Source organism: Podarcis gaigeae (genome assembly GCF_964106915.1).
Source record: "Podarcis gaigeae genome assembly, chromosome: 4".
Taxonomy (NCBI): Eukaryota; Metazoa; Chordata; class Lepidosauria; order Squamata; family Lacertidae; genus Podarcis; species Podarcis gaigeae.
This window is the reverse complement of record NC_139677.1, coordinates 62,148,637-62,166,851: the sequence shown is the minus strand read 5'-3', so window position 1 is coordinate 62,166,851 and position 18,215 is coordinate 62,148,637. Positions and strand designations below refer to the sequence as shown.

The following is an 18,215-nucleotide window of genomic DNA, read 5'->3' as shown; positions in this document are numbered from 1 at the left end:
AAATCTTTCTTCTTTTTTCACACCACCTTGGTCAGCATTTACAAAGACAGTATAAAAACTCTTTTGTCATGTTTATGGATTTTGTTAATGAGTTTTGTAACAGGGTCCAGTTTCCTTTTTTTTTTTTTGCTTACCATGGAACATCAGTGAAGGTAATGACATTTTGGAGAGTTTAGAGTTTAGAAAACCACAACAGGACTTTGTAAGGCCAGTCTACCTGGAAGTGGAGTGTCACGGAAGAAAAAGCACAGCATGTTTTATAATTACTTGATTGCTCCCAGTTCAGGTTTATACAGTCATCATGTAGTGATAGTGCTAAATTCAAGTTTCTTTAACATAGGTTTGAAATGTGTAAGTTTTATTTCCCCCCAGTAAATATACAATACACACTGAACATTACGATTAACCAACTTTATGCCCATTAAACTTTGCTTCACTAACACATGAAACACATTAAGAGGTCATAATTATTATTTTTTTTGTGACTGAACAAACTGTTGTCAATGAACAATTTTATAAAAAAAATGTAGAAAACAGTTCTAAGTGTTGCCACTACACCCCTTCCTTAAGACACATTATGCACAAGAAATATTTTCAATTATAAAAAGGAAAAAAGTTCTTTTAAAAAAATGTTAAATTACATTACATTTTAAAAAATATGTTCTGTGATTATTTGAGGTTCACTGAATGGGTGAGAGACAGAGAGATGGAGGAAAAGAGAAAGCTTCACTGTTGAAATAATGGGGTTTTGTTATACATAAAGACTCCTCTTTATAGTAGCCTATAATAGACAGTGATATGCTAGTACACCACAGGTTTAATACTGACACAAAACTTCCCAACTGAAGTGATGAAGACACATATGAAGGAACCTGGGACGGCTACTTTTACTCAGACTAGATTTGACAAGAAATCGGCTAGTAAGGTGTTCCACCAAAGCTCAGCACAGGTTTCTAAGAGACAATTAAAACATTAAGGAAGATCAAATAGTACAGTCCTCAGGGGCCTGTACAACTTTAGAATGCAAATGTTTCAATGTGCTCTTGAAGTTTTCCTACATATAGAAAGTTTGTGATAACTGATATATTTCAAAGGTAGAACAGGACTCTGAGGACTCTACCATATAATATTGTTATGAGGTCAACTTCTCATAGTACCTGTAACAGCAGTATGGGTGCAACTACCACCGTGGCTGCTCTCATCATGTGTGGTTAGGCCAGGCTGCATGGTTATGTTCTGTGGTAGTGGCATGTTACCTACTAGGGTCAGTAGCACCAGCATACATGCAATCCACCTTAGCTACATTGGTGGAAAACAGTTTTAAATCCAAACCCTTTATTCAGTTAGTATGGCTTCAAGTAATCACTTCTAGTTTCTTTTCTCTCCACCCAGTCTACTACAAATGCCAGATATTATCATGTATCACTGTCTCAGCTGTTGTCATCTCAGGAACCAATTTGCATTTGGATGCTCTTATTTTTGAAAATTAATTACTGTTCTGTAGTTTCAGCACAAGTCTTAAGATGTGCCTAGAAATCTAAGTCACCTGGTAGATTTTTTAAAAAAGGTTATATGAATCCTTTATAAAATTGCAATCCACAGAAGCAAAAATTGAGGCCGTACTATTCTGACTGGAGAGCAAATACCTTATCTCAGGTAAGATGGGAGTTGGGGTAAGGGAGCATCTAGACTCAGCCCAGGAATTGTTTTTAATATTCCATCCCAGTATGACCAGTGCTGTCCAAGGCTTCTGAAGGAAACTCACAGCAGTGGTCATCAGTTTAAGTAAGAAGGGGGAAAGAGGCATGCAAACTGAATCAAATGCTCCCCGATGTTATTCCCATCTAAGAACGGATTAGTGCTTTATTCAGTTCTCTAGCATAGCACCTATCCGATTTGAGGGTTGGGGCATGCGGACTATTCTCCATTGCAGATACCGCTGTGTCAGGTGCTGAGATAGGTTGCTAGAGTTGTGGAGCTTCTCCCCTTAGTAGCAGCTTACTGTGTCTTCATTGCATGGATCTGTGTACAGAAAACAATGTTTGTACCCAGAATACTATTGCTGGAACATGGTGTCAACATATTAACATACTGAATTTAGGAAAGAGAAAAGAAATGTCAGTTTTTATACATTTGTTGAATATTTCTGTACATTTATAAAATAATGGCTTTAACTATATCCAGCATTTCAATAAGCAGGAACATTACATAAATTCCTTGGTCACATACACACACAAAATATTTATCCTTGATTTGATGGGGGGGTTTTTGGTTTGCCAATGCCCTGACGTTACGTAAATGAGATAATTTTATATCTGCAGTGCTGATTTAGAATTGGTAATGACAATGTTTTATCTTAACAGCAATCTCAATGCAATGTAATAAAAAGCAGCATATAGCTAGCAGATTTTTTCCCTAAAAGTGTATGTCACTTACAACAGTGTGAGAGCCAAGGCAAAGTATTAAAACAACATGAACTGATAGTAAGTAAAACGCGTTTAAATGCAAGTGTGTAATAATGATGTGACTGAATGACATAAGCTCTGTGATGTAAACTTCAAACAAAATATTTAATGCATTTGATATACATTTACAGTATTTCTAACAGAGAAATAAAAATACTGTAGAGGAGTTGGAGAAAAACATGAGAACTAATGATGAGACAGGATGCTTTTGTTAATGTCCACTTACAGAGAGTTTGGTTTATTGAAAAAGTGTATAAACATGCATCATGTTTTCATAAGAAGAGGCTTGAAATTTACTCATCAAAAATAGGTCAAAGATGTTTTCTTTTCTTTGTTTCTATCCAGTTTCCAATAATGTACTGAATTGGCAAAAGACATATTAAATTCAAAACCGATCATAAATTTACCATTGTTTTCAAACATTTTAACCCAAGATTTAAGGAACAAATGAATTGGGTTGCAGTTTGTGACAATTTTAGATAATACAACACAAAAATATGTTTAGAATGCATAAAAACAATTATGCCATGGATTTCAAGTGATGCAGCTCTACACCTTCCATTGTACTGTACATGTATTGGAAAGATGAACTAAGATAGTCTAGCTTTTTTGGAAGCAGCTTGGATTTCTCAATCATAAATTGCACCTTTAACTCTTGCTAGGTATTCCTAGCTCATATGGTTCATGTTTCCTGGAGGGGAGAGTGACTCAAGCATAGTAATTTTTAAAACTATAGTATTAAAGAATAGCTTTAGTGAAACACCTTAACTTCCTTCCTTTGTTAGCAAGATCAACTGTGTTGAACAAAGGAAAACTGATACTAAGAAGAGAGGAGGCTTTTGTGTTCTTGCCTGGTCTTGAAACTCACACTTCCATCATTTGACCCCTTTTTTAATGGTAAAAGCAACACGTTGCTTATTATTTCATATAGGATTCCATCCCTGATGCCCCAATAAGCCTTTGCTAACATCAGTTTGCCAGTCATCTTCCTAATTCTACACCCAATGGAAAACCACCTAACATAATTCATTACATCCAGCATTATCCAACATAGCTTACAGTACATAGACTCCTTTCACATTCAGACTTTTATTTTCTTCTTCTTCTTCATGTCACGAGGAGTAAGAGTTTTGTGCTTATCACCAACAAAAAAAAATTGCAGTGCAAACTTTAAACATAAAAAGTTACACAATTAAAAGTTATTATATGGCACCACAGCCTATTAATTCACATATAATACAACAGACCAATAAGAACAGACAATAATATGAACATAGCTAAAAAGAAGGTGAGCTTGCATAGCAATGCAATAAAAAGAAATTATATACAAGGGAACTGTTTCATCCTGCAGGGTGATTTTTTTCTCTCCTTTATATATGCTTGATAAGAAATAGATTAAGGTGGAAGGTGTAGTATAGAGAAGAACACAGGTAGAGTATCTGTGGGATATGTGTGGCTGTGTGTCTTTACATTGCATTTACAGTTCTTTTAATAAGTAAGTACATAAATAAAGAAAATGTTCATTGCACTGTTTTAGTGTCATCACTTCCATGAGTTCAGACCTTGATGGCCCTTGAGAGCAGCTTGAGATGTTTCTGTTCCAACTACTCTGTTAAACAAAAAGCAAGAACATTATTATGTTTTAAGATACTTTACTTTTAACTTCTATGCATATTTCATTCAGACATATATTTTACAAGCAGACCATAAAAATCATTAACCTTCTGATTGGTTCAAATGATAACTTTTGTTAAAGTGAATGCTATTGTCGGGACTGTTTTGTTTTTTACAGTATTCATTTTTGGAATGTAAACTGTAATTGTCCGTTTTCCAATTATTTTCTCAGTGAATGCAGCACCAAAATGTGAAGTTCTTCATAGAACAGCGATACCTATTACCCTCCTGACACAACACAGCATAGCTGTCTTTTAGAAAGCAAATGTATGCAGAATTTTACCTCTTCTGCTTTTTGTTGAGGAAATGTAAAAACTGCAAGTGCTCAATGACAATGCTTTTGAAGGAACCCTATGAATTGTTCAGTTAGTTGTCATTCAAATGGAGAATCTGAGTCTGAATTGCTAAACTCCAGGTTGCAGATGGGGTGTCATATTAGTCAGTGTTCTGTTACGTGAAAAAATCCCTGCATATAGAAGAGTTCTAACCTAGCTTGAGCCCTCAAATGCCAACTTTCTGAATCTCAGAAGCCAGAACAGCAAGAGGGATTGCTGCGCAGTGAAAGCAGCAATCCCTCTTGCTGTTCTGTCTTCTGGGATAGCTGCGCAGCCTGCATTCGCTCCATAAGATGCACACACATTTCCCCTTACTTTTTAGAAGGGAAAAAGTGAGTCTTATAGAGCAAAAAATACGGTAATCTGTCTGCCCCCCCCCCCCCGTCTCCTAGCACTGGTGTTCCTTATGGTGATTTATGGTGAACTGTACTTTTATCAAATGTGATGTAATAACAAGAATTTTTATTACCTACCCTTCACACTAAGGTCCCAGGGCTGGTTACAACATTAAAACACAATATTAAAAACAATTTAAAATCACTTACAATCATGAAAATAAAAACCCCTCAAAAGTCCACAATGCATAAAACACAGTTTGCTGCCCTGGTTGTGGTTGCATTGACTCAGCCTCTCCTGCACTGAACACTCTCCCCTAAATACAGTGGACCCTCTGGTTACAAATTTAATTCATTCCAGGGGTCCGTGCATACCCGAAAAATCTGTAGCCAGAGGCGCCACTTCTTTGAACGGTGCAATAGAGCAATTCTGCAAACGCGCGAGTGACGAAACCCAGAAAAATACTTCTGGGTTTGCTGCTTTCATAACCTGAAGTTTACGTTACTCGAGAGTAACGTAACCCAAGGGTCTACTGTATGCCAACATTTCATCGGATGACAGGATTGGCAACTCACTCTTCTATCCATTCTGAACGGAGAAGACATCCCTCTGTGAGTGCAGCAGTGGTTGATGTAGGTGTCTCTTCCCCACGGAGATGTGGGGGTGATGTGGTGCATGATTTTGCAACCCTGGTTCTTTTTTCTGTTTTTTTTTTTTTTTGGTGTGGCAGTAATTTTGTGTTATGCCCTGCCCCCCATAGCAGCCATTTTCTGTATGGCTCTCTCATGGAAGTTATTTTTAATTGGTGCCCACAGGATCTTCCCAAGATTCAAAATGTGCCTAAATTGTAGAAGCTTTAAAATTATACACACACACACACACACACATTTTGTATTGCATCTCAAAAAAGGCTTACATAATTCGCCAGAAAACTGTCCTTGGCTGCTTGATCCAACATATCCTACGTCAATGAGATCACTGGTGTTACGTTGGTGACCTCCCCGCATGACCTCGCCTTTCCTGGGTCCAGTTGATCCTTTAGAAGATGCTGTACCTGAAGAGCTATGTCCACCTGGGGATGGGAAACTAGGCTTGCTATATGGCACCAGTGCCTCTTCTGAAAATACAAATGGTATATATTATATACATATATAAAAGATACATGGGACTGGCTTACTCAGGGGAGATTAAAACTTGTTGAATAATTATACACCACCTAAAAACCCCAAAATCTTACATACCATCTAAAATGCTGTATTAGAAAAGTCTGGACATTGGGAATAGGTATGTCTCACTTTGAAAATGGGGACTTGAGCAACTAAAATTTGGTGGATGTGCACACTGATAACTAGAAATTTATGAAATGGAAAACTTAGTACTCCTCTCCCTCGAAATAGGAGAAATAAAGTATACCATAAAATGGTTGTACAGTATTTTCACTGGAAAGCTACAAAGTGGAACACAAATAAGAGCAAAAGGGGTGGTTGACACGAGTGAAGGGATTTGTGGAGGCAAGCCATGTCATCAGCAACAACGCAGAAGCCAGCTATGCATTGATTTTGAAGAGCCTCTGTATGCATAGATACTTATGTACAAAGGTTTCTTCTGTGCAAAGGGAATTCTTGGGCTAATCAGGATGCTAGGTGATAAGTAGAGCTACTTCATGTGACTTGGAATGGGGTATGACTAGTTTATGCCTCTTTGGTAAAGGTTGAACTAGCTGCACTGTCCTTAACTCCTTCATTTCAACATGTGTACAGAAATGCATATTCTGGTATACCACGATAAAAATGGGCATTTTGTGATAAAATACGTTAAACCTACGTGTATTTTTGTGCTTTATGTGCAGATTGATGTGGAAGTGGGTTGGAACACATATGCATTCCAAATGGACTGGAAACAGGCTGATCAATATATCTCCAGATGTATATAAGGTACGTCAAGAGGGTTTACTCCCGAATTCCTATAAATTTTTTGTGGGAGTTGACATGATAGAAATCCAGATTTGATGATTTCGAAAATAGAGCTGTCCTGCATGGTGGCAAAATACAATTTGAAAATGGGTACTATTTGCCTAGGTTGGGGAACATAAAATGTATTGTTTCATAATGTTGGATTTATTTGGTTTTAAACCCCCCCTACTAATATGACAGTTGATTCAATGTGAGTTTAGTGGTTGTTAAGCCGTTGATAAATACACGTTTCAACTATATATTACTGGAATAAGTAGTTCACATGGCTGAAAAATTGAGAGCTCAATCTTAGCCCTTCCCCAAATGTTGATGACTGAAGGGGGTTAGGACAGTGCATAGATGTCTCTCCATTAGCATAGAGGAAGCTGGCAGTTATTTGTCAGTGGTAGCAAACAGAGAACTCTGAAATGGGAAGTTTGCAAGGTGGTGGAGTCTGAACCTTTACTGCAAACCTGGAGGTGCCATGCTGTGGTAGGGTGGATGGCAACACTTTGTGCTATGGCCAGTGTAAAAATTGGCAGTGCTTGGGATGTGACCGTAGATCTATCACACCATTCTCATCTCCCCCCACACCAAACCACTTAGGATTGATCCATCAGCTAGCAGTGGAAGACATGCCTGACAAATAATGTAAATGAAATATACACAATTACCGTTTGTATTTTGGTATATAAGGATCTTTCTATTATTGACATATAGAGAAAAGTATCAACTTGTTTACAGTGAATTTGGAAGCTAAGTTAGATTTTGAATGACACCATTTTTGCATGCATATTGGAAATCACATATTATCATATCTTCATCTAAGTTTATGAATTGGCATGTCCTAATTATAAAAAAACCAAGATTCATTATGGAAAAAGCATGATGAATCATAGATTGCTTAATTAAATGATACATAAACGATTTGCAGAATAATAAGGCCAAAATTATAGTTTCCTTTAAGCTTGCTGAAATGCTGCTCTTTCCCCCTCACTTAAATTATGGTAACATTATTTCAATCAATTAAGATAAAGAACTATAGAATCAGCTAATTTAATTAGCTTCCTGGTGTTATTTCCAAAGATATCAAGCACATGGGAAATTACTTCATTGGTTTATATTCTGTATAGGGAAAATCTTGCTTGACAAACAATTCCTGTCCTTGAGAACAGATTGCTGTCCTTGAGACCCAGGTCCCCATTCACTATATGTGAGCAGAGTCTCCGGGATTTCTTACAAACTGGGAGAAAGATTCAACCCAGTTTAAGCAGTTTTGCAGGTACTGATTTCAACAGGAGCCGTAACTTTCTATTGATTAATTTTGCAAGTGCTTAACTTTAGCTAGATCATACATCAGGTGTTGACCCCCACCAGGACTGGCCTACTCTCTTAAGAGGTGCTTGAGAGTTGAGGAACAGGGGAAGCTGCTTCTGCTTAGACTTTCAGTCTGTCTAGCCAAGCAGCTTTCCAAGGCATCAGACAGAAACGCCTTACAGCTCTGAAGTACAAATTTGTCAAGGTGCTTGATAAAGAACCTGGGACCTCAAAGGACCACTAAGCTATAGAAGGACCAATCACACAAGGAGGCAGAATCAGACAGCTTTCCTTTGATGCAGAATGTGTGAAGAATGGACAGCGCAGGGCACCAGACTCTCAATGATTAGCTTATCATTATATTTTTACCACTTTGAGTGGTGTAATTTGAAGTTTTGACTCAGTTACCCACACCCAAATGTTATTAGCTATGTCCGCTTAGAGGAAAATTGACATACCCATATGGTCAGAGGCTTTTAAATCAACACAGTTTAGCTAGGTAATTGTTTTAGTCAGTGCTTCTCAAGTGAGCAAAGCATTGGAGCTAACCTAAAATATCAGTACAAATTTACCAATGAAATCTTTTGATTTTGGTGATATAGAAAGCTCATTACCCACAAGGGGCAAATATATTTCTGCTACCACATCGGAAAACTCATGTTCCCAGTCTAGGAAGTAGTGCGTTAAGTTACCATGTTGGAATCCAAGATGGTGGTAATGAGTTCATATTTGGCCAATATGTCATCTTGCCCTAGGTAGTATTTCAAAGTACAAAACCAACACTGCATGAACCAAGGAGAACAGTCATAGCAATTGCCAACATCATCATATTTGGAATCAAAGATGACTGCCACAAGTAAGTTACAGTTGTGTTCATTATGTGATACTCAAGAAGTTTGCAGAGTTGCTGTTCCAACAGCAAAAAGGGCAAATTTCTTGTTCTAAAATAAATGAAGCTGCTGGAATTTGGGAACTTATTCAGCTGCTGAATTCAAACTTGTTTTGGCAGAATTCTTTACAGGTTGTGCCTTGAGTTGATCCGTCAGTGTAACATTCTAAAAAATTCACTTGGCACAATTTATGCTAGTTACTTTATGCAGAAACAGAAACAAGGTGGAAGATGAAGGGAAACCATACCACCAACAGTATGTGAAGAAAGTGCTAGGATATCAAGTGGATCATCTGTTCTAACCATCCTTACATGTGTGTGTGTGTGTGTGTTTGTGTGTGTGTGTGTGTATGCAAATACACACACACATGTTCTGTCAAAGGGTGCAATCCACAAGGAATGGGGAAGAACATGAGAATGTAGGAATGCTCTGCAGTCCTCTATCCAGTTCTAGGTTTGAATTATCTTGTCTTTTTTACTTTTAAAAGCTTATGTCCCTCAAATTGTTTCCAAATAATAAAAAGTATTTTCTTCTGGGTTGGGGGTGCGGCAGAGAAATGTGGGGGTTTAGGATCCTGGCATACTTTCCTTTTTTGGCCCTACCTGCATCTGAGCTCCAACATTGGTTGAGCCACAGCTTTGGCAGGGTTCATAGAGTCAGAGAGGGAGACATCGTTCTCCCTCTGCAAGCTCAGATCTCTGTCTCTGGAATCAGAGATGGCTATCCATTATTTTGTATGGTTTCTTGGACAGTCTCCTAGAGCCCACAGGATTGCAACCCCCTCCCCCAAATCTTTTCATTTGAACAACTGAATGCAACAGACAAGCTGACAAAGAATACTTGAATTGTTTGTTGATGAATACCTAATAGCTGTTAAGACATTTAATGATTCTGAGTGCTGGTGTGAGGGGGGAAAGGAATAACGGGTGACAGTCAGCTGAGTTTTACTCAGGGTAGATCTATTCAAATTAATGGACCTTAGTCATGTTCATTCAATATTTACTGTTGAAGAAGGTGTGGTGATCTTTGCTGATTTCCTCTGCTGCAGAAAATACGATCCAAAGAATAGAGAACCATCCAAAACATTATAGTTCAGGAAAGAACAGAATGAAAGTTGTAGGGGGCAGGGAGAAATCAGCAAAAATCGTCTCACCTCTTATATTAGTGGAGATGTTTGCTGCATAAAAAGCTTTTTCAATGAGCACAGCAGCAGCATTGGATTTCACCCAGTATTCCTACATTGATTATGTTAGCAGTGGTGTCTGCTGGATGAAAAGCTGTTCTGCAAGCAAAATGGCAGCATTTGATTTCACCCACCGAGTTTATCAATGAGAAGTTCCATGTTTTAAACCCCCCCCAAAAAAAACACACACACCTATGAGTCCAAAATGGCTTGATTCCGAGCTTTTTGCAAGGTTACAGACATAAATGTGAGTACTGATGAGAATGCTGTTAATACAGGTGGGAGGTAAGGATGTTTGGTGCACTATATGCATGCAAAAATCCATTCCAGTGGGTTAAAGAAAAATATTCACAGCCAGTGTGTGTTCCATATGTATATATTCCTTGCATAAGATGTCAAGTACATTCCCCCCCTGCTGCATATAGCAGCATTATTAACTCCCAAAGGCATGCGTTCAGAATTTTAGTAGTTTAGGTGTATTCAAAAGCTTCACCATTGCAGGAGCAAACATTGAAGGTCAAATGTTAATAACAATCCTTTGACTGTTCCAATGTAAGCCTTGACCTTAACTGCCTGTAGGGGATCTTATAATGGAATATATTTAGGAAACTGCCTAAGCTACTTTGAGAGGTGCAACTACACACCTGATCCAAATGCTTGTTTTTGCTGGCTTTGAAGTTCTGTGGAGCTTATCCATTCCTGGGTTTGCCGCTGCCACTCTAGTGACGTTCTAGCTTGACGATCCAAAGAGCTCTTTGTTTCATCTATGCTGGATGTATGCTGTCGTTCTAGAGAGCTTCCTTTTCTCTCTGTCGAACCTCCACGTTGGCCAGGGCCTATCTGCTGCCTTAAACCCTGACCAGGGGGTGGGTCTGGCGGTGGTGGAAGATCTAAAAATGTGAATAGACTCAGAATTTCAATGACATATTAGTTACATTTAAATTTTAGCGGAAAATGAAAGGATTGGAAAGACTTGACAAAATATAGTTATCCTACATTTTTCACTTGGTTTTAGACAATTGCTAGATGTTTTTGGCTGTAAATAACTGAACATGCCCTTCACCAGAAGAGTAATTTTTGTTGTGCTGCACTTGACAAGGTCAGTAAAAAAAAAAAAAAGGCTTTTATTTCCAGTAGATGGGGGGTGTTTCCTTTTTCATCCTGTTTGCTATGAAATAGTTTTGAAATATATATATTCAAAATGCAGATCACATGTACCCTATCAGTTAAATTAAAAGTGGCTTCATATGAAAGGTTTTCCAGAAGTTTTAACATGCACTCAAATGTTGAGTGAATTTGCAAATTGCTCTAAATATGTCCAGATTATAACACAACAGATTCTGGGAGGGTGGGGATCTTCAAATGCAAACTACTTTTTAAAAAAGAAGTCACCAGCCTGTGTTTAACTTCAAGCAAACTATACCCACGATAACATATATCAAATGTGTATGAGTTTTCCTTTATTTTTGAACCTTGCAATGGTGAAGAAACATTAGTAAGCACGATTTTTCAACATTTCTTAGTTGCAATCCAACATTCTGTCCATGCTGTTTCAAAATAAACATGCAAGACTATTTACATACCACTGCTCACTAAATCCTCTTAGATAAACACAGGATTTGCAATGCTTTGAATCATGCCTCTGTGAAATATTTTCTATGCATGAACTTTATAGTTCTTTCCTTTTCTGAATTGGGGCTATAGCAGTACTCTCACATGTGCATGCCAGTTAATTTCTTTGTCCATGCAGCACTCTTGACCATCTTTGAGAAGATGACTGTACCATAGTTGGAACCACATGTGACTATGGGGAATCAAGAGTCTTCTGGTTCTATCCATCTATAGTTTGGTATATGCTGATATTTCTGCACACAAATCTATACCCAGGATGGTCAGTAGGAGTAAAGTGGATGGGAAAGAAACAACTGGTGTTAATACTTGTGAACCAGCCCTAATGGTGGAACAGATACTCGGGTATTTGGAGCATGACAACACCATTTTGTCTCATGGAGGCAGCTGTCTGCAGTCTAATTAGTTATTCAAAATAATTGAGACAATAAATCTTCCCCATGCCTATCCTACATGACAATTTTCTCTTTGATTCATATAATGCTGAAAACACTTGTGCCGTTCATTCAAGCACTTTAACAATTGAGGTAGTAACTTGACATTCCATATTGCCTAATATCCCTTCATATGCAGTGTTTTCAATGAAAATTGTTCACACATTTAGCCACCAGTAATGTACACTTGTATTCAAGTTTCCCTTTCTCACTGGGACTGGATGGTGCACCTGGAGGAGACTAACCTTAATACGAGGAGGAACTTCCATCTTGATGTAAATAGCAGCTTTATGGAGGGGGTGAAGATTTGCATTGGAACTGAAGCAGAGGGGGGAAAGGGTTTAAACTCCACCCCTGCCTCCTACAACCCCCACCCAGAGAGTCTCCATACAGCTGCTATCTGCATTCCTAAAGTGTCATGTAACTTAAAAAGCATCACGTGTAGTTGGGCCCAAGAGGTTCTGAGATATTTTTGTTTTTCAGGTTTGGTGGCAGGAGCTGTCTAGGGTCAAACTGGAAACCTTAGGGGTGGCCTGTGTGCTGCTGCCCCATGTGGTGAGCCACTGAACTGCAGATTGCAACATCTTACTAGACAGATTAGCATCCTAAGGCCTCAGGTAAGTTTATTTATTTATTTATACCATAACATTTATATGCTGTTTGAGTTATTAAAAAAAATATTAAGATGTTAACAAAAAGAATAGAACAATGAAATTATCATGAAGAACAACCATTTAAGACATTCGAAAGATAATTAAAATTAAATGATAAACTAAAAACAGATTAAAGTACATATCAACATTCTACATATATGGGTAGGCTTGTCTGAACAAAATGCTTTTAGCTGATGGTTTTAGGTAGTAGTTGGTTCCTCCTGGAGAGAAAGGATGATAGGCAGGCTAATGGCTCACCATATGATGCAGCCACATACAGTCCCAATGGTTGCCCATTTCACCTCTAGTGAAAGGATTTGTGGATAGTACCTCTTTGACAATAACAGATTTACTGGATAGACTACTCATTTGGTCAGTATTCTTGCTCCCACTCGTGTAAAGTAAACATGAAGAGGATCATAATAATTTGTAGTTTTTTCTCTGTGGTGCTTTAAGAGTCTGTTTGTTGCTTCAACCAAAATTGTGAGACATTTCTTATAGCATGATATATTACTACAGTGACTTAGATTTTCAGTGCATTTTGAAATTGTCTTTCAATTTACTTTCCTTTTCTCCCCTTAGTTATTCTAAATGTAGAGTGACAGAATAGGTTTTTGGATTCAACCTTTAAAAGGTAGTTTAGGATACAGAAGAGGGTAAACTGAGTTTCCAGTGCATGGGCAAATATTATTTGTAACTTGTCAAACAAGGCGTGTCAAATTATTTCCTGTAAACGACAAATGCTGAACCATAATATATGGGCATGGAGCTCTGGCATGGAGCTCTGGCATGGAGCTCCGTGCATCTTATGACTATCTTTGGTTGTTCTCTTTCAGTGAGGTTTTATCCCCATTGGGGTTCATATAGTCAGTAAAAACATATTTGTCTGGAACACCTAGAATTTGCTGACTGCTCCTTGCATTGGTTGGAATTCAGCCAAGTCATCAGAAGCTGCATCTAATGACAGCACAATTCTGGAAAGAGAAATTTGCAAGCCAATTAGTACATTAATGTAATATTATTGGAGAGTGGTGGCTTTTCTCCCAATTCAGTAATTAGGGAACTGGGGATTCTGATATTTTGTGACAGCAAAAACCTCAACTGAGCCTAAATGTGTTCCCATTTGACTCACCTTGGATTAGTGTGAACAGTGTGAGAGATTACCCAGTGTGACTGAAAACAACAGTTATTAGTTTAGACTTTTAAAAGAGCTTAATGTTGCTAACTCTCTAGCAGTGCACTTTAATGGAAATCTCAATTAATTGCAGATGATACCCAGGGAAAGAAATTGTGAATAAAGAAAATTGTTTCATGTTTACTTGTGAACTGGACTATGTTTGGGCATTATATGGTTGACTCCCCTTCGCCCCTCAGTCTATAATGTAATCAATCTAATACTTTTGCCACTGATTTTGATAGGATGGTTGATAGTAAAGCATAAATCGCCAGAAAGAAACTCTGATTATTTTCCTCATATGCTAGTCTTTCTGTATTTGGCAACCTGATTGCATTCCAAACTATCTGAAGGGCTTTGTGTCAATGCAATTTCTCTCCTTCCTACCTTTTGTTCTGTTGTTTGGTAGGGTTGCCATAGTTCAAGGAGTAAAAATCTGGGCACCCTCAAAGTTGTTCAGCTTTTTTATCACCTTTCTCAAGGTCCTTAGCATTTAACAATCAGTTCTTCCTCTCCATTTCCCACCGTCTGCTCCATAAGTAGGTCGTCCTTCCCTTGAGTGCAGATTTCCCTGTCCCCAATCTAGATTGCAACTCTAGCATGGGACTAGGAGAGTTTCAGTCCTGTTGTAGTCTCACTTCACATAAGCCCCTCAATGCTTGCCGTTTGCACTGCATTATAGGAAAAGGTCTCACTTCTGTCAGTGTGATGTTTTCCACAATGCAGATGGCTAATGGCGGACAAAAGGTCACTCCCAGTTTGCAATTCAGATTGCTGCCCCCCGCCCAGCACTGACAGTTTGTAAGAGGAGGGGGGAACCCTCACATGTAGTGCGACCTTTATCATCAAAGTATATAGTTAGGATTTATATACATGGATATTAATCGCCAAAAGACAGTGGTCCTGGAATAAATTTGAAACAAGCCAAAATTTGCTATACTGTATAGTAGCAGCGTGATTGCCTATATTACATATTAGGTCGCAGTAGTCATTATGCAATATGGAAAATGAGTGGGCTCTGTACAAGGATCATGATTTTGGTATTGCAGCCATATTACTTCAGGCAAGCAGATGTGGAAGATAATGTTTGAAAACTATTCACTAGGTGAAAGCACTTTTGTTTGTTCTATTTCACATTGTGATACTGTAACAGCTAGTAACAACTGTAAATTAATTGTTGTGTTCTGTTTTATCATTACAGATGGTGTAGAGATGAAAAAACTTGCTGTGTAATTTGTGATGGTAATATGCAGAAAGGCAACTGTTGTGGAACGTGGTCTAGAAAAAATTAAGATAAAATGCAGGAAGGGAAGTAGGCCTAGTAAACATATGGATGTGAAACTGCACGTTAAGTGTTGTAACAACATGCACTGTGTATAAGCATATCCATTGTTAGAGATCTCCTAGGGAAGTACTACGTCCCGCCCTCCAGCAGTTTTATGTTTGAACATTGTTGCATTTAACTTCAAGACATACTGCATCTTTATAGTTAGCTAGCAGCCAATAGCTAGCAGGTAGAGAGAAATAAGCAGCTTGATTGAGGACTTGATTGAGGTTAATATGGTCATCACAGTGCAAATGATTCAGTCAGGGAAGTTGCAACAAAACAAGGCAATGAATGGATTTGTACAATACAGGTTTTGTTAGACAGTGTAATAGTTCCACAATCATTGCTGCTACTATACCTGTGGCGTGTCAGAACCCCTACACATGAAACAAGGAATCAATTTAGTACAACTGGATGACATATCAATTCGGAAAAGTCACTGGCATTTGAGAAACTGTGCAAGTACTCTTAAAAACATGATGAATGCCAGTGCAGTATCGGTGAGTTAGTTGACAAATTGAAGGGGTTATCCCCCTTCTCAGGCAACACACAGCGAGAAACATCTCGTAAGTAAATTAGAAGGTGCCTTTGGGGAAGTAATGTCTGCTTCATGTGCTCCAGGACTGAACCAAAAACAGCTTTGATATAACTGCAACATACTTTCGGTACCAGAACAGGAAAGTTGATATTGATGCACATTGACAGTACAAATAGCAGCAGCAATAATTTGGGAGGAGATTTATTTAAAGATCTATAGCTGTGACAGATTCAAGACTGGTGAGGTCGCTATAGCTATGGCGTGTGGGGCAGAAAAGTCTACAGATGTACCACCTGTACAAAAAACGTTTAGCTTACCAACCATTACATGCAAAATTTGACTTCACAGCCTTTTTACCAATGTCCACTGCTGTTAGGCAGCATAGTCTCAAGCATTTTTTACTCCTGTTGTGGTGTTGACCTATTGATTACTACATGATAGTTCTATTTATATTACTTTATCTAATAACAACTTGCACATTGCCTTGTAATATTACAGATGTTCCTAAAAATGGCATATTGACATCCTTATCTGTCAGCTGTATCAATGAGCTGCCAAGGACTATCAACACACTTCCATTTACAAATTTTTCACACACCTTCATCTGCTCACATTTTCAACCTGATTGTAGACATTAAAATATTGGTAAAACCCATGTTGTGGTGGTTTTACTGTTTCAGCAGCCTTATTTGTAACTATATCTTGGTATCATCACAGCTAGTGAACAAGAAATAGGGGTGGAGGTCTCAGTGGAATATTTGACACCAAAATCATGGTCCTTGCTGGTATAGAATCTGCATTACAGTAATTTCCCATATTCATATTTTTGCCACAATTATTTCCAAGGTGGGGTTGTTAGGGACAACTAGTATGTCGCTCAGGATGTCAAGCTGCCATTATGTTTCAAATTTCTTCTTGGTCACATGTCCTACCAAACCTGGAGTATTTTTCTAGTTTGGGGCGGGGGGAAATGCATCTGTGCAGTAGATTCTAGCCTAAAACGCTGCACAAGAGCCCAGTCTTTAAGGTGCCACAGGACTTATTGGAAAACTGGTCATTCTTTATTTTTTGTTATAAAATATATTAGAACATTAAAGTAAGTTACTGACCAAATTCCACCCTTCCCCCACATTTTGTGGTTGTATCAGTAAACAACAGTGTGAATATTATTTACTGTTTGAACGAGCACCAAATGTGTAATCCTATGATTTTGAAAGGAACAAAACCTTGTCAAAAGCTGCGGAATGAAGCTGAAATTTTAAAATAACACAAAGCAGCCTACATTAAGTCTAAGTTACAGAATGTCATCTGACATATATGTGAGGATAAATTCATATAATATTGCTTTGCTGTCCTGGTAGGACTGGATTTCACAGCTCAGTAGGAGAAACTAATGCTTGGCTAAATAGCCCAGCCATAATTCATAGCCTGACATAGATCTAACATCAACACTGACTGAAAGACTTGAAAGTAACAAATAGCAAGTGAAATGGAATCACAACATCCATCTTGGTTTCACTATCATCAATTAAAATGTTTTTTGATAAGAAATTTGAGAGATGAGAAAATGGAAAATAAACTGACCACCTTCGAGATAATCAAGGTAGTAGAGCAAAACATTGTTATGAGAAATGTATCAATTACTTATCAAGACAGAACAGTGACAGAAAAGATGTTTGTTTGTTTTAAAAGGGAAACGATGCTAGAGGTGCAAAAACAAAATGAAATCTAGAAGTCTGGCTTTCCTTATGGTCCTGCCATGCCAACTTACAGTTCTTTAAAAGAGAGTAATTTCAAAATACTGTACTGTGCATTTTTAACACCACAAATTTGTTCAAATTAGAGAGATGCATGTTGGAGGGTTGATAAATAAGTGGCATATTCATGCATATCTGGTGGAAATATAAGAAGATGAGCTCTTTTTGGATATGCATATGAGACAGACATTTGGATCCATTAAATATAATGCAACATTATTCTGTAATATTATTCTTTTGTAACTTCATTGTACATCACTTAAAAACTATAGTGTTAAGTGGTAAATAAATTGTTGAAATAAGTAAATAGGTTACTTGAGAAATAAGTTACATGCAGAACATATTGAATTGGTATGATACTACAGCAAAAGTTTGAATTGCTTATAAACAAAAAATTTCTACTATGGTAACTATGAATAAATGGTTTAGTAGAACCAAGTTTGCCCTAATGGAAAACTTGACACAATTTATGTAGTTAGGAGAGGGAAGTAAATTGACAGGAACTTTCCAGAAATAATGGACCCCTTTAACTTCATATATTTAACATAGAT

The 18,215-nt window shown here is 37.8% G+C and overlaps 2 protein-coding genes across 38 annotated transcripts in view; one reads left to right on the top strand and one right to left on the bottom strand.

The window, feature by feature from the left end:
* LOC310843814 (uncharacterized protein) overlaps nucleotides 1-17,505 on the top strand; it is a 58,319-nt gene extending 40,814 nt beyond the window's left edge. For 2 of the 9 annotated variants that reach the window (XR_014563662.1, XM_083737582.1), the window contains exons 3-7: nucleotides 6,660-6,744; nucleotides 8,835-8,935; nucleotides 11,168-11,251; nucleotides 12,699-12,832; nucleotides 15,244-17,505. Coding sequence is in view for 2 of the 9 variants with exons in the window: in XM_083737582.1 (XP_083593708.1) it covers nucleotides 6,660-6,744; nucleotides 8,835-8,935; nucleotides 11,168-11,198 (217 nt within the window). In the remaining 7 variants the exon portion in view is untranslated. Of the gene's footprint in view, nucleotides 1-4,311; nucleotides 4,407-6,659; nucleotides 6,745-7,895; nucleotides 8,045-8,834; nucleotides 8,936-10,222; nucleotides 10,400-11,167; nucleotides 11,252-12,698; nucleotides 12,833-15,243 lie in introns of all 9 variants that reach the window. The other 7 variants (XR_014563657.1, XR_014563658.1, XR_014563659.1 and 4 more) reach the window with 7 other exon arrangements.
* Nucleotides 2,552-18,215, bottom strand: part of ROBO2 (roundabout guidance receptor 2) — an 800,601-nt gene continuing 784,937 nt past the window's right edge. For 19 of the 29 annotated variants that reach the window (XM_083735907.1, XM_083735908.1, XM_083735933.1 and 16 more), the window contains 3 exons: nucleotides 10,797-11,042; nucleotides 5,727-5,927; nucleotides 2,552-4,074 (listed from right to left, as the gene is read on the bottom strand). In XM_083735907.1, the coding sequence (XP_083592033.1) occupies nucleotides 4,073-4,074; nucleotides 5,727-5,927; nucleotides 10,797-11,042 (449 nt within the window). In that variant the 3' untranslated portion in view covers nucleotides 2,552-4,072. The remainder of the gene's footprint in view (nucleotides 4,075-5,726; nucleotides 5,928-10,796; nucleotides 11,043-18,215) is intronic. The other 10 variants (XM_083735912.1, XM_083735923.1, XM_083735919.1 and 7 more) reach the window with 1 other exon arrangement.